This window comes from Rosa rugosa, chromosome 7 (genome assembly GCF_958449725.1).
Source record: "Rosa rugosa chromosome 7, drRosRugo1.1, whole genome shotgun sequence".
Lineage (NCBI taxonomy): Eukaryota > Viridiplantae > Streptophyta > Magnoliopsida > Rosales > Rosaceae > Rosa > Rosa rugosa.
The window spans coordinates 17,943,399-17,959,921 of record NC_084826.1 but is presented as its reverse complement, the minus strand read 5'-3'; the positions used below and the strand labels follow the sequence as shown (position 1 = coordinate 17,959,921).

Genomic DNA, 16,523 nt, shown 5'->3' with positions numbered 1-16,523 from the left:
CAGGTACCAATCTGATAGTTTTTGAACTTGAGGTACGAAAGTTATTAGTGGCTTGAAGTTCAGGTACTGTTTGTGAGTTTTTCCCTATATTTTATAGATATATTTTACAAATATATCCTAAAATCTTTCACTTTATCGAAGATATATCACAAATATCGTAGACCAGCGACTGACTTTTTAACCACCTAGAGTATTTTTTTTTTTATAAACCTATTATAACTTGTGGTGTATAGGTTGAAGAAAAAATTTATAAAAATAAAAAATAAAAAAATAAAAAAGAAACACCTAGAGTATTTTTTGTTTTTGTTTTTATAAACCTATTATAACTTGTGGTATATCTCCGACAAAGCGAAGAATTTTAGGATATATCCCCAATAAAGTGAAGAAATATCTATATTTATTTTTTAATCATATTTTACAGATATTTCTTCACTTTGTTGGGGATATATCCTATTATTCTTCACTTTATAAACCTATTATAACTTGTGGTGTATAGGTTGAAGACAAAATTATAAAAAAAAAATAATAAATAAAATAAAACAAAGAAATAGAAAAAAAAAAAAGGAGACAGAATTAATTTTTTTTTTTAATATAATTTGGAGCTCAAAATGACCATTTTACCCCCAAAAGGGGGCCCACTGGACTGATTTAACGTCCAATTTGGACGGAAGTCTAAAAATTGGACACGGATGATGAAATTTGTGAGTACAGGGACTAACATGATTAAATTGAAACTAGAGGGACTAACATGATGACGACCCCTAACCTCAGGGGGGTAAACTGAAATTAGTACTAAAATCTCTATTACTTTTACTAGTTGCACTATTTATCTAAGCCCCTCAGACTATTGTCATTATTTATATACTAAAACTGAATGCATTGTTCACAACTGTTTGTAAGGGTGTGAAATGATGGTTTTGTCCTTTTTTTTTTTATCAATTACGGGTGCCACTGTGAGTTTGGGTTAAGAAATTAAATGATAGTTTTGCCCCCGGCTTTTGACTGAAATTACAATTCTGCCATATCTATTCATTTTTTTTTTGTAAGGGAGAACAATTATGTTTTGTATTTGTAAATTTTTACAAATCATGTAAAAAATTTATTTTGTGTTGTATCCCATTTGTTGCTAATCAAATCATCTACTGAGCACCGATGTTTTTTAGATTACGAGTATTCGTCTATTATATATGAAATTTGAAAAAAAACAAACCCGCAACATCGCGCAGACTAATTTGCTAATTATTTATCTAAGCACCTTGGGCCTAACTTTTTGGTTTGGCTCTAACAATCTTGTACACTCAGAGTTGTTGCTTCCTCGCTTTCTCCACTATAATAAACTTGAGATTGTTTTTGATTGTCAATTTCAAGTATGTAACATTTTGTAAATGTGTGTGTGTTTTTTTTTTTTTTTTGGTTAATGTGCTTTTGGGTGAGAATAGTATTTGTCATTAAATAAATCTAGAATTCCATCAAGTTTTAACTGCAAATTTAATGTGTTTGTCTCTATCTTTATAAAAACAATATTTAAAATCAGAATTCGAGTAATTATTTTATGGTACCGGAATTATCTGACATTGTCAAGTGATGATTCTTGACAATAGGATAATGAAATTTTGCAAGTGTTTGGTGTGCGGACCATCACATGGGGCCTATAAACTTCTTCAAAGTATTAAAGCAATCAATTCCGTTTATTCATGCAAACAGTAGGTAACTATTTACTGTAATAAATAATAAAAGATTCTAAGTGAACTAGTTTTTGGTATACCACACAAAAGTGGATGATAGCCTTCTCAATTTTTGCTCTATTTTTTTTTTTTTTCAGAAGAATATTTGTCTTATTTATACATTGACGTTTTTAATAAAAAAAAAAAAAAAAAACAATAGAAACATTGGCGCGTGATATTATGGGGAAATGTGCAAGACAAAAATAGTCGCTTCCTCTCTCTCGACTCGAGCATTGACCGGTCATTTGCCAAAAGCAGCTTGTGGGCCAAGACTCAATATAACCTGAAATCGTCTCGACTCGCGTCAACAACCAATACGGTCTCACTCCTCACAGTCAGAGAAGTACCACTGAACCAACCGCCGGACGCGTTTCCATTCCACCACCGGTAATCTCCTTTCACTCTCTTCTTTCTCTTCCTTGTTTGGGTTTCTGCTACCGATTCACCATCTCATGTAACCTTGCTCCTTCAAAACGCACCCGTATCGGTCGATTCTAATTTACACTGTTTGTGCGTACCACCTGTTCGATGAAATGCCACCCACATTTATCTACTGAGTTTTTTTTTTTTTTTTTTTTAATTGGGTGGCTACAACTATGGTGGGTTTAGTTTTTGGTTTGTCTACTAGTTTCTTTCTGAGCTGCCCATAGGGTTCATATGGTCTGTGTTCTTCAGGTAATATAACTTTCCATTTTGGTAATTGCTATTTTGAGCATAAGCGTATGCATCCATAAAGCTTTCGGATTGGCAGGACACGATTTAAGTTTACTGTAGCTTACAGCGGAAGTTAAAATCGGGTGATAGGATATAATTGAGGTTTTGGACTGGTGCGAAATGGATGCTGTGTTGTATTTGAATGTAACATATCTGATGTTTAGTGAGAATTTCTGAATGGACCAACTTTCTTTAATACCAATGCAACTCGTGCATAAATTTACATTGGCAAATTTATAGAGAGGTGACCTTTTTCTCTTGTTTGTTCTGTTTTTTTTTTTTTTTGCTTTTGTTAGGGAAGGGGGAGGGGCGTTCAGATGTCTTTGTTTATTGGCAATCTATCAGCTCGCACCCGCGGAGATAATCTTCAGCGTGTCTTTAGGAAGTTTGGACAATGTATGTTAAATCTGAAAGATCGCTATGGGTTTGTAGTATATGATTTCCCGCAAGATGCTGAGAATGCTTTAAGAGCACTACAGGGTAGGAATGTCTGTGGGGAGCCTTTAATACTAACATGGTCAAAAAAGCAGCCTATACCTTTCCAGGGACATCAAAGAGTTGTTAGATCCTACGCGTTACATGGGAGGCATTCTGCCAGGAGGAGAGGTTTTGCTAGTAGAAGAATGAGTTCAAATGACTGGAGAGATTACAGATCGGATATAAATCAACCAGATACTGATGGTGAAAAGCTTGGTTCTGTGTATATGCTCAATGGAGGCAGAGGTGACCCTAACAAGTATGCTAATGATGATGGTAGAGAACATCATGATTTGACGGAAGGTCTGCCGGTTGATGGTGTTGCCAAACTGGTGGACACTGCCAATCAGATTGATAATGAGGTGGAATTTGACAGATATGAACCTTCCCAAAGTCATGAAGGGGAAGATGAACATGAAAACTGTCAGATGGCATATTCTGGTTGTGGTTCTGTTCCACAAAGACCTCAAGAGAATGCAAGGACAGTGAAGATCAGTGACACTACTTTGAACCGTTTTAATGATTTAAAGTCGCAGAATGGTTGCTTCAGCTGTGGGGATTTGGGACACAAGATCCGTGACTGTCCCAGAAAATACTCATCCGGAAGAAAGCCTAAAAGGTTTGACCATAGGCAGCATGATGCCATTGGTAAAATTAGTAGTGGTGAAGCTGAACTAGAAAGGTTTGGATCCATCTCATTGGAGAAGCTGCGGTTGAATAAGGATAGTGCTTCTGGGCACAGGAAGAGTATGAGGGCAAGTGATTCAGGAAAGAGTAAGGCAACTGACAGGACCCAAATGAAGGATCGTGGAGGAAAGAAGAGAAGTAGATGGGAAGGCGAATCTCCAAAAAGGCATAGTCCTAAGAAAGCAAGGTCAGTTTTATCACCACCTCATTCTGATTACCCTGCATCCAAGTCTTGTGCAGCTTCTCAATCATCAGAGTCTGTGTCAAGGTGTAGTAGTTCCAGAGCTGGGTCACAATCAGTATTTATGAGGGCACAGTCCTTGTCATCTGACTCAAGATCCAGCTCAAAATTGATAAGGTCCAAGTCTAGGTCAAGGTCAAGCTCCTTTACTTCATCGTCTGAATCACTAAGCCGATCATCATATAAGGCACATGTAGATCTTAAATGCCCTGTGTATAAAACTAAAACTCCCAAATCCAAGGAGATTCTGCTTGAGAAGAGACAGCCAATAGGAGGTGATGCCCAGAGGGTTCAAAATCCAGGTTCTGATGCTGCTGGGTGTTCGTCTGCACAGGGTTCAAAAGAGAAGGTTGATCCAGAAAATTCTGGTGGACTGGTTGTGGGGGAAGCTCATTTGAAGGAGCCAGCTTCAGAAATGCACGTCAATTATTGCAATGGCAATTCAACATGCATATCCTCAGAGGAAATGTGCATGGTTTTGAAGCACCATGGCATGGAACTTCCGGAAGAAAGTGAAAGGCATTTACCGATAGAGGAGTATCTTGGTTCTGCTCGCCTTTGGCCATGGGAGATCATCTATTACAGGAGGCTGAAAAAAGGCCTCGTTTCGGTTGAGAACTATGCCAGGCGAGTTTCTCAGAACCAAGAGTTTGGCATCATTGATAAGTACGTCCGAAGTAGTAGTGGATGGGGAGAAATAGATGAGGAAAACCCTTGAAAGGTAAACCATTAAAGTGCCAAGTTATTTTTGTTAACGTAGGTAGTACTTGACAGTTCTCTATCTTGAACTTCACAAGCTGCAACTGAAGTGGATTTCTCATGAAGTTTTGAACAGGTAATTTTGATGAATATATTCTCTATTGTAATTAATTAATTTAGTCCCCGACAATGAATTGCAGTGACCTTATGACGTGATATCTTTCCTCAATCATTTGTATGATGCTGGTGGATGGCAAATTTTCTGTAATACAGGTTTTGGAAGGGGATGATAACAAATTTGGAATTTCATTCTTCCTGATCTAATGTGGCTTTCTCTATTACTTATGTTTCCCTATTAGTAATGATGCCCTCAAACCACTGAATGTTATATCTAAAATTGTACTGAATGTTGGTCGTGTACACTGCTTGTAATATTTTTTTCCCGTTAAAGTTCCTAGGTATGCTTTGGTTTAGAATATTAGACATGTCATTTTAGGGGACATTAATATGCCTGCTAGCTGCCGTATTAAATGTAGCCAAATCTTATGTACCCCCATAAGATAAAAAAGATACATTTCAAAGCCATCCCAGTCTAAAACCAAGCCCATTTTGTAACACAAAACAGCAACCAAGCCCATTTCCAGATTTTTTTTTTTTTGTTTTTGGGATGAAGAGGGAAGGAGGGATATACCTAAAAAACTAATGAAGATGATCGCTACTGATCTGTTTGGTGAGAAATGAAGAGTGCTTTGTGTATAGGCTTCAGAGGAGAGGTGAGATCATTCTATATCCCTAATAAAGTCCTATTCACATTTCTAGATACATCTAATGATATTGGTTCATTGAAAATTGAAAGAGTGTTGGTAAATCTTTCTTTTGCACTATATGCGTTTTTCTTTTGCTTGTGTTACTTTTTACTGAAAGTTTGACTCATAGCAGATCACATTCAAAACAATTGATTTCTCCCTCTTGCTTTATATATAGTGTCTTCTGATCTGTGTTTATTTAGCACTACTGTTTCCAACCCGTCAGCGTTTTTATTGGTTTGCATCGATTGCAGCCTTGTGCTTCCCTTGGCCCAAAACTTAAATTGCATTGATGCTTACCATCCTTATGGCTCTCAATTTACTTTTTGCATGCTAATGCCAACTCATGGTATGGCCTACAGAGATCAATTCCTGTTTCATTTCATGGTGAACTTTTTGCCAAATTTTATTTTTTCTTGAAGCTTGACATATGCTGAAATTGTATGTGTTGCTAGTATTTGAGAAGTAAGAACTTCGTTTTGTATTATTAAGTTTTGAAAAGTATACCTGAAAGTAAATAGGAAACTAGACTAAGCCATATACTTGGCCATGACAGTGGAGAAAAAAGATAAAGAGACAGATATTCTTTTCTAGAATTGACTTTGATAAGTTACTCCCTGTTTGTTGTAACTGTCTAGCTACATGTATACAGTATACATGTGTATTATTACAAAGTCTCTTTGACCATGTTAGGCTTAGACCTTCCGTTAAGCCTTGTCTACAGTTTGACTATGATTGATTTATACAATTAATAAGTCACACTAAATCTAATTAAGCTCTACCTCATGTCTTGTTGCTTGTGGACCCTTCTCTTTTTATGTTTTGGTGGCACACCATTTTTCTCTCTTAAAATCAGCAGCCCTTACTGGTCTGCATCAAGAAATAGATGGTTGTGGTTCTGCTACATAGATAATCTAGAAGAAAAGGAACTTGAAGGGTATTTAGCTCTGAAAGATCAGTATCTAGGGTCTTTTTGGCTACAATCTGGTGTGACCTTGTAAGTGTCGGCTATTTTTCAAAAAATTCTTGCCGTCATATCTCGCAGTTAGGCTGGGTTCCAAACCCCTTTCCAAAAAAAAAAAAAAAAAACTTTTTTTCTTGCTGTGATATCTTGCATTTGTGCTGTTAGATTGTTGACCTGGATAAACTTTTTTTTTTTTTTTTTTAAACTCATTGGCCTTGGATAAGATGTTCATTTACTAATTGACCTTATTAGTCATTCAAGCGTAGTCAGACAACATAACATGCCAAATTATCTGTCAACATAACATGTCATGTTGCGTGTGAAGGTTAGGAAGCACAAGTAACCTTTATCGGTTATTTGTGTTCCCTATATCATTAATGCAAAATTTCTGACCAGTAGGTGTTGTATGAGCTAGGGAAAGTTTGGATTTTGGAAGAAGGGAGAACAAATATTGAATCACTAAAACAAGGGAAAAAAGAGAGAGGAGGTTGAGCAGAATTGAATATGAGAGGATGGATAAAGGAGGAGAAGGACGAGAGGTATACCAACTTATACCAACTTACCAAAACAGAAAATGGCGAACAGAAAGATGGCATTTATGGGTTTTTAAAGAGAGTGAAAACGAAGACACAGAAACAAACTTGGTATTTAAGAAAAATAGGAAAAAGAAAACAAAAAAAATAGAAAGGAGTGAAGGTGGAATTAAATTTGTATTTATTATCTGACGTAATACCCCTCTTTATGCTCAACTGTCTCAATTACTCTTGCATTTATGTGATTTTAATGGTCTGTCAATCTAATAATATAGTCTCCCTCTTTATATTTCAATGCTTCGAACCACCCAAACCACCCCACATTTTAAGTTACCCAATTATCCCTTTATGCCCTCCCAAATAAATTCACATCACATATCTGTAACATTTAGTAGCACACAGATATGAGTTATTTGGCGACATTGTTGGTTGTGTTAGATATGCTCTAAACACCTAATATGGACAGATACCGAAGTCATGTTTCTTAGGTTTTTAATGGCGGTTTGTAACGTTTTAAAGTTTGTTGAACTCTTTGCACAGGTTCATAATGTTCTTCCCCAGCAAACCGACGTTGGAGCATAGTTGGAACCGATGAGCTACGCCTATTTTTAGGGCGTCCAAAGAGGGTGGATATACATACAATGAAAGCTTTTATAGTAGAAGTCATTCGAGAGCTGTGAAACTTCTATCTATCAAACGTTATTGATGGAAGAATGATCCGCACCAAAGTATATATTGAAATTTCGAGATTTAACCATCTTTTCCAATTAAGTTGATTATTAGGTTATTTGTTCAAGAACAAATTTTGGTTGTAGTTGGCAACGTTTATCATTCTCTCTTTATTGCGAGAAAAGAGTTACGAGTGCAGGATTTTGCCTTAAAAGAAGAGAAACGTACACGAAAGTCAAAATAATGAAAACACAGAACTTACGAAAGTTGCAACTAGCAAAAAGAAAAGATTCAAACTCTAATCATAAACTTGGGGTTACGTCATTTGTTTAGATTGGGTCCCATGTTGCAATTGCCCTATTTTTTTGCACATAAGTTGGAGCAAATATTCATGGACTTAAGTGGACCCAAAGTGGGTACCAGTTTCACCTGCAAACCAGGTCTGATGAAGCTCCCCCAGCATAGAATTTTTGCTTTCTAAGTTTCCAGTGTACAAGTCCAGATAAATATTCAGACCAGTTATACTCGATAGGACACAGACTTTACCAATCTCTGCGTCTATCGCAGTAAAACTACCTGGCCATTTTTGGTTTTCTGATGACATGCATAAAATACCAAAAAGGAAATCGAGAAGAAAGTTAAAAAAAGGCAAAATAACCTAACATTTTAGATACCATGAAAATTTTGGGCAGTTACAGTTAATCACCGGTTTACAGAGTCTTCTGCTAAAGTGCTAAGAAAAAGCTGCAGAAACCCCCCAAATTGCCCATCATTCCATAACCTAATGCCTATGATTAGCAAAAGAAAAACCAAACAGGTAGTGCTATTCATGCTCCATTCTCTTCTTTTTCTTTGCTAACTGACACTGATCAAATATTTCCCCACTCTAAATAGCGGGGATTGATGCAGCCAAAAATGGAGCGGAAATAGCAAAACCCCCAAAAGGGTAAAAAGGGGTTGGGAAAAGAGAAACCAAGAAAGAGCCTCCTAATATTAGGTCCTACTAAAACCGCAGAAATAGCAAAATCGGGTTCCCATCATCACAAGGCTACTCTAGCTCTCTCTCTCAAGCTCTTAGCTCTTCCTTGTCGTCATGGTGTTGCTGTTCTCATGGAGGAAGTCCAGCAGAACAGTGCTCTTGCATTTGGGGCATTTCGGGTCGTCCTCGGATAGCATGACGTACATGAGACACCTGGGGCAACCCACGAGCACCATGGAAGTGACCTCGGGGCTGTTGGAGTACCTCATGTTGTTGTTGTCGTCCTGAGTCAGCTCCGACGACACGCATGAACTCGGCGGGGACGTGGGGGACACGGTGGATGATCGTCCGGGAGACTCAGCCGTAGGGTTTGCCCTCGGTGGGGAAAGGTTAAGCTTCAGATCAAGCTTCGGACCGCCTCCGCTTCTGCGACTCATGATGCCTAAACAAACCAAAATTCAACAAAATTAGACATGGGAATTGGACTCCATGTGATTAGTTGTATATGGCGATAACCAAAAGGAGTAAAAATGGTAGCATGCATGATATACCTTGGGGAATTGAGAAACCTCTAGCTAGTGAAACAGGGGAGAAACAGAGTCTGCAGGGCTGCTCTGAACCTAATTGATGGAAAAATTGGTGAGGAAGAAGGGAGGTTAGGCAAGAACCATGACAAGCTGAGGAAACATAGAAAAGGTCATGGTGAAATGGTATGGAGCTCAGAACACCATTATATATAGTACAAGGGAAGTGAAGGAGAGGGGGAGAGGAAGATGGATTTTCTTTAATGCTTAATTTAATTATGGGGGGAGAGAGAGGTGGAGGAGGGTAGAGAGAGAAAGAGATAGGAACTGAATTGAATTGAATTGAATTGTGAATTGAATTGAAGTATTGGGTAGAGAAGAAGAGTGTAAATTGAGGCCAGGAAATGTATTAATGGTTTGAAAAGATCCCAATAAGAATGCAGGAAATGGAAATTTGCAGTAAATATTGCAATTACAAAGTGCAGGGAGGGATTCCATCATTCATTGCATTAGAGGGTAGTCGGTGTTTAATTGCAAAGCAATACAACACAGGAAAAACCCAATGGCTTTAAAGCTAAAACCTCTCCCAACCCCAAAAATTAATAAAAAAAATTCAAGAACAAATCTCAAACCTCCATCTATCTATCTAGCTACAATTTTCAATTATTTTTCAGAAAAACAAAGACTTCATAAATGGGAAGCCTTGGAAAATTGAAGTGTAACAGCTAATACCATAATATTTAAAAATATATATATATATATATCTCAACAGCATCCTGGAAAAAATTTAATCAAACACTAAAGAACACCAGGCAATTAATTCTTCACACCCAGAAAATTAAATCAGAAGCCATGCATATCCATTTCTATTTGGTAGCTGAGTAAATATCATTGACCCTGTTTTGAATTTGCCAGAACTTTCAAATTAAACGGTGGAACAGTTTCTTCTTAATTATCTTCAAATTTAATTTTATTGCAACAAAATTACTTACATGTCTAAATTGAAAGCTCGATCAGAATTAGCTGAGCTAGTGATACATGTAGTATCAGGTGTATGTGTCCTTTGGTTGGCCAACAATACCTATCAGAGAAATTATGTTGTTGTCAAATCTGTTATTAGTTTATTACTAACAAATTTACACAGTTTTCTCGTGTATCTAGGCCTTCTTCTTTGATTCATTGAAAAAGAAAGGAAAGTTGATAATGATAATAGCTAGGGTTCTCTTTTTCAAGTTTTTAACCAGTGTGCTCAGGCTTACAAATGGAGCTTCTAAAATTAGGGTTTCCCTATGAAATAGGGCATTCAAAATCATTATCCGTGATCCACGAAAACCCTCTTCTTTTTGTTTGAATAGGTGCCCAAAAAGCCCCTTCAATCTAAACTGAGATAAGGAAAAATTGTTCAAATTACTCGAGATATAAGCACATATTTATGTCTGGCAACCATACATCTACTTTTCTTAAACTTTCAGTTATTTCATAAATTAGGCCGAAGACGTAGTGTCACCAAAATTCAAATTGAGTAATTGACCATGTTAAACCCTGTTACACCGAGCAAATGACACTAAGTCTTTGGCCTAATTTATGAAAAAGGGTGGGGGCCATTGAGGCGTCCTCTAAATCGCATTATGTCAATTTTTTGACTACAACCTAAAGCAGGAGAAAACAAGATTGGTCATTATAAATTGAGCTTGTGATATTTTGATTTTTCAATCCTTGAATTACTGTTATTTAATATAACTGTTTAAAACTCATAACATTACATACTAGAAAGTATGATATATTTCTAAATTAAAAGTTTTATTTGAAGAATTCTTTTTTGAGACAATGCACTGTTTAAGACATTTCTTTTGATAATTCTAAGAACTAGTGCTGACAAAGTAGTAGCCAAGTCCCCAAAAGGATGGAGTATATGAAACTATGTAGTATAGTGTACACGTGTTTAGGAAATTGTAACAAATGAATATAAACAAATTTCTGTTCTGAAATTGAATTTTCAGAAAACAATGATGATACCTTTGGATTCAATTCAATAAATTCCGACGTAAGTTGCAAGAATTGGTTTAATGAATGGTTGGCTTCAACTTCAACGTCAGATTGTTGATGAGCTTTTGTCTCAATGTGGAAAAGATGAGCACGAAAACAATATAATGATAAGCTTTGAGTACGTGAACTTTTTTCCTTCTCTCTTTTGAAATTATAAATGTAGGCACTAGCAATCCATGAAAATTATTTCAAAATTATGTAAGGATATATATATATATATATACAGAGGACCGTTCTGAAGAGGACGTCCGCAACCCAGAAAAAGTGCGGACGTCCCTCCTCCGGCGTCGAGAAGGCGGCGATGGCTGCGCTGCGGTTGCCGGACGAACTCTCTGAACATCCCGGACCACTTTCCAGTCGGGTGGACTCGCCGGTAACCACTTTCCAGTCGACCTTGATCGGACTACCACTTTGCAGTCGACCACGCTGCCCAGACCTCCGACCTCGATCTCTTTGACCTTCGTCTTCACTGCAAACTGGTCTGGGATGCATGTAGCCACCGTCCGGCAAGAGGCGCGCCGCCGTCGGAGCTTGATCGCTGAGAAAGGAGGGACGTCCGCACTTTTTCTGGGTTGCGGACGTCCTCTTCAGAACATTTTCGTATATATATATATATATCCTCGCTCTGAAATTAAAGTGCGAGGTTGGAGTTTAGGGTCACTTTTCGGTCTCATATCCACATCCCGTCCATTCAGCTTTTAGGTACTAATGTATAGATCATCTCTGCAAAATTTCAGCCAAATTGATGGTCGTTAAGGCATTGATAACTGCCTTAAAGCTAGTACGGTTCAGGTTGAACATATTCAGTTCGTCAATTGGTTTAAGCGAGTTAGATACCTTAAAGATCATCAATTTGGCTGAAATTTTGCAGAGATGATCTATACATTAGTACCTAAAAGCTGAACGGTCGGGATGTGGATATGAGACCGAAAAGTGATCCTAAACTCCAACCTCGCACTTTAATTTCAGAGCGAGGCCTCGCTCTGGATATGATATGTATATATATATATATATATATATATATATATATATATATATATATATATATATATATATATATTTTTTTTTTTTTTTTATTCAGAGCGAAGTTTCGCTTTGAAATTAAAGTGCGCATTTAGAGTTTATGGTCACTTTTCAGTCGCATATGCACATCTCGACCGTTCAGTTTTTAGGTACTAATATATATATATAGATCCTATCCAGAGCGGAGTTCCGCTTTGAAATTACGAAGTGAACTTCGAGTTTTTGGTCACTTTTAGGTCGCATATCCACATCTCGACCGTTCAGTTTTTAGGTACTAGTGTATAGATCATCTCTGCAAATTTTCAGCCAAATTGATGATCGTTAAGGCATTGATAACTGCCTTAAAGCTAGTACGGTTCAGGTTGACAGATTCAGTTCGTCCATTGGTTTAAGTGAGTTAGATACCTTAACGATCATCAATTTGGCTGAAAATTTTCAGAGATGATCTATACACTAGTACCTAAAAACTGAACGGTCGAGATGTGGATATGCGACCTAAAAGTGACCCAAAACTCGAAGTTCACTCCGTAATTTCAAAGTGGAACTCCGCTCTGGATAGAATATATATATTTGGACTATCATCTATTTACTCCCTATACTTTTTCTAAAAATTTATTTTAGTCTCTCGTATTCTAATTTCATCCAAAAACTCCTTGGCCTTTGAATTTCCACCGATTAGGTCCAATCCGTCAAGTCTTCATCCAAATATTCTGTTAACTCATGACATGTCAAATTGTGGGACCCATTTTAAGGGTAAAATTATTAGTAGAGCCTTGACTTCCTCTCCTTTAAATTTTTTTTTTAATTCTTCTCTTTGTTTTGAAACCCGAACATGAAATTACATCAACACCCGCATTTTTAGTCTTGCTTCCTAAACTGAGAGCTTTCTAAGAGAAAAAAAAAACGGTGATTTGGTCTTAAATTGAAGCAACTGAATCATACAAGTCTCCAAATTGAAGAAGCAATAATTTGAAGTAAGTGGAGTAGAGGATATTCGGAAAATAAACAACAGATAGATAGAGAGATTAGGAGGAGTGAAAAGGAAAGGAACTGACTTGGGGATAAGAGATTAGGAGGTGGAAAGGGTGTTGACCCTCATGTGCAGTCCCACCACCAGCCTCTTCCTTCGCCATGCCGCCGCCGATGGGATTCCTCCCCCATCTTCTCTCCCATTCACATTCCGCATTACCACAATTCTGTTACTAATACCAACAAGGGCAACAACAACCAAACCAAAAAATTCTCATTTTAATTTGAACACTTTGCAGAATTAGAATCTAAAATTCAATACATTGATACTAAGATGCAATCAAACCCAAAAATTGAAGTGATTTGTGGTTAGAGGGGCCATCAATAGAGAGAGGGAGCAACACTAAGAAACAAGAGATGGAGGGGGGTTGGAGGAAAAAAGAAAGTGAAAAGGGGGTTGTAATTAATTCGTAATTAGTTGAATCATGAGTAGTAATTTTAATAATGATAATATTAATATGAGTAACAATCCCCGACAAGTTTGGAGGATCGAATGGTGGCCTGTTGATGGTGTTGGTTTATAATAAAAAAAATAAAATAAAAATTAAAGGGGAGGAAGTCAGGGGTATAATAGTAATTTTACCCTTAAATGGGTCCTACAATTTGCCACGTCACGAGTTAACGGAACATTTGGATAGAGACTTGACGGATGGGACCTATTGGGTAGAAATTAAGAGGCTAGAGAGTTTTTGGATGAAATTAGAATGTGAAGGACTGATAGGGAGAGTGGAGGGGTGGAGGGATGGCCTGAGGCTGCTCGGTGCAGCGGGTATGCCGGCGATTGCTTACTCAGCTTGGGCTCGGTGACTTTGGGCCTGTGCCTGGTTTTGGGCTCTGGTCCAAAACTTTGTTTCTTTTATGTTTTATTACATTATTTCTTTTATGTCTTATTGATTTTATGCTTAGTAATAATGGCTTTATGTTGGTAGTAAGTCCCTATCACTATTTGATAAGGCTACGTGGGCTTGGTCCCTGTATGCACAATCAGTGTGCTGGCTAGTTTGGTTTAGCGAGGTGGCGAGCCGTTTGCTTAATCAAATGGACGCAAGCTCCTAGTGGCAGGATGAAATAGAGTGTCACCGGATTTATTTTCATGCAGCAACATAGTAGGAAAGCTGTGCTATTTGTATTGATTCTTCTTCATGATAGACTAATCTTTCCGTTATGTCACTGCTTTGTTAAAGCAAATAGAGTAGTCAGTTGTGCACTCTCTGTTAATTGGTGCTTGTTAGAATACATAGACTTAGTAGAAACTCTTGGTATTATTTTTGGACGTTCTCTTGATGCTTATTGTAATATTGGGTTCAGGCTTTACGCCCCCCCTTGTATTATGCAATTTCATTAATCAAGGCTTGAGGGCAGCCGCACCACCCCTATTTTGAAAAAAGCGGAATGTGAAGGACTGAAATGATTTTTGAGGAAAAATATAGGGAGTAAAAATATGATAGTCTTTTTTTTTTTTTGAAGAGCAGGAATGGTTCATTGAATAAGTGAAAACAACCACAAGGTTGGAATAACACATACACCAATACATGACGCAGGCTTACACCTGCATTGGCACACAAACTACAAAAAATATTAGAGCACAAAAGTATAAAACTAACAAAGGAAACTTTGCCTTCAAAGGAAAAATATAGGCTGCTACTTAACCTACACCAAGCAAGCAATTTTGGTACACAAATTAAGCAACACTTCTAAGAAGGCTCATAGAAGATCTTCAGTTAGGATAGACTGGACCACTTGACCAACCCTTAAGTAAGAACAATCTTCTTCCCTTTAGGGTTGGAGTTCCCATCTTCACTAGGATAGCTAAAAGTAAGCTCTCCCTTCTTCTTCTTTTCTTGTCCCGTAGTATTCTTATTTTTTGGTGACCCTTGCTTCTTCATAGGCCCAGATTTTCTTGTTGCCTCTGGGTTAACCTCTCTTTTTGGGAACAGGCTGAGAAGCAACCACCATTCTCAGTCCCATACTTGCAAGGTCTAGACTGGACTTCCTAACCACCAAGCTTAATCGCGGTTTCTTAGGAGAGGACTCAAGCACATACTCACTCTGCCATCGCTGACCGCTCAAGCAAGACATACATTCCCCTCCTCCAATTATCAGATAGCAACACGTTTTCGGGCCTTAGCAGGAAAAAACCATAAAGCAACCCAGGTACTTGATGAGGTAACTGGGCCTTAAAAACCAAAGCAGGTCCTCTGATAATGCTGGCCCTGAAAACGGGAGACTAATGTGTGTGAGAAGCCTAAATGTTCTGCAGCGCCTAACCAGATTCTCGAAGAAGAAATCAAGATGTAGGATGATCCCATCTTCAATCGCAAAGCTATGCTTGAAGATGATGGGTTGGGAGAGATCCACCTTTACCCTAACACGAACCTGGCCAGCAGCAAATCACATTCATCATTCTCAACATATCTTCCCAACGAATTGACCACCAATCTAATAAGCCGATCCTTTTCATTGATTCGAACTCAAATGCCGAGAGAATTCAAAGGCACTGTCTCTATTGGCATCACCACATCATAGGGTGCCAAAACCACCGGTTCATGCTCGAAACTCCAAGGTCCACCTTTCAAAACCTAGGCTGGCTAGAAGGATCCATAAATGAGAACAAATACATGTCACCATGATCCTGAATGTAAGCCTCCGTGCACGCCAGAACATATACTTAAATGAACCCCTAGAGTAGGCTCGTGCAGTTAGTAGTTTACCCACTAAAAGAGACTGAGAACGTCAGAATTCCATCCCCTTTGATGAACAAAGATCCACATGGCCTTTGCCCTCCATGAAAGCCAGAAACAATGCCAAGTGCATCACCGTCTCATCTACAGACGCCATCAGAGAAGCAAACACAAATATTTTGGAAAAGGCTAGGGTTCAGAGGCTGCAGAGTGTTTTGCAACAGCTAGGATTTTCTTAATTTCACCATAGCAATGATAGCACGTCGTAGTATATTTAACACGATAAAATATCAATAAATTTATGGGGCCTTGACCACTTACCCAATTTTAGCCTAAAAATTGCCCACTTACTCCACTAAGAGTTTTTTAACCCCATTTACCCAATCTAACAGTGTTTGACAGTATTGCCCTCATACTCTCTCTCTCTCTCTCTCTCTCTCTCTCTCTCTCTCTCTCTCTCTCTCTCTCTCTCTCTCTCTCTCTCTCTCTCTCTCTCTCTCTCTCTCTCTCTCTCTCTCTCTCTCTCTCTCTCTCTCTCTCTCTCTCACTGCTTCGTACTCATATCCCAAACTACAAACCCTAAATTGCCCAACCTCTCTCTACAATTCCGCCATTTCTGGTGGCCTCCAAGACCCCCGACGAGTCTTGCATCTCCAAGATCGAGGCGACTACTGCGACTACTGCGTTCGGTTTTGGATCACAGTGCAGAAGACGTAGAACGACGGAG

The 16,523-nt window shown here is 38.1% G+C and overlaps 2 protein-coding genes across 4 annotated transcripts; one reads left to right on the top strand and one right to left on the bottom strand.

Moving 5' to 3' along the window:
• The first annotated feature begins 1,957 nt into the window (after positions 1 to 1,957).
• LOC133721173 (uncharacterized) lies at positions 1,958 to 4,883 on the top strand. Of its 3 annotated transcripts, XR_009852094.1 has the most exons (3): positions 2,134 to 2,399; positions 2,735 to 4,678; positions 4,816 to 4,883. XR_009852094.1 is itself a non-coding variant. In XM_062147711.1 (2 exons), exon 2 carries the CDS (start codon positions 2,756 to 2,758, stop codon positions 4,559 to 4,561), a length of 1,806 nt encoding a protein of 601 aa, XP_062003695.1. In that variant the 5' UTR covers positions 1,958 to 2,111; positions 2,735 to 2,755; the 3' UTR covers positions 4,562 to 4,883. The 3 variants fall into 3 exon arrangements, 2 of the variants coding, with proteins under 2 accessions (XP_062003695.1, XP_062003694.1); XM_062147711.1 differs by lacking the exon at positions 2,134 to 2,399 and adding an exon at positions 1,958 to 2,111 and having other exon boundaries at positions 2,735 to 4,883; XM_062147710.1 differs by having other exon boundaries at positions 2,735 to 4,883.
• Positions 4,884 to 7,949: 3,066 nt separating this feature from the next.
• Positions 7,950 to 9,582, bottom strand: LOC133721575 (protein GL2-INTERACTING REPRESSOR 1-like). Its single transcript, XM_062148231.1, has 2 exons — positions 9,045 to 9,582; positions 7,950 to 8,935 (listed from the first exon to the last, which is right to left on the bottom strand). The coding sequence occupies exon 2, from the start codon at positions 8,928 to 8,930 to the stop codon at positions 8,589 to 8,591; it is 342 nt and encodes a 113-aa protein (XP_062004215.1). The 5' UTR covers positions 8,931 to 8,935; positions 9,045 to 9,582; the 3' UTR covers positions 7,950 to 8,588.
• Between the last annotated feature and the right edge of the window lie 6,941 nt (positions 9,583 to 16,523).

Excerpts from the sequence above, each read along its gene's own strand:
- LOC133721575 (XM_062148231.1), bottom strand. The coding sequence starts at position 8,930 with ATGAGTCGCAGAAGCGGAGGCGGTCCGAAGCTTGATCTGAAGCTTAAC.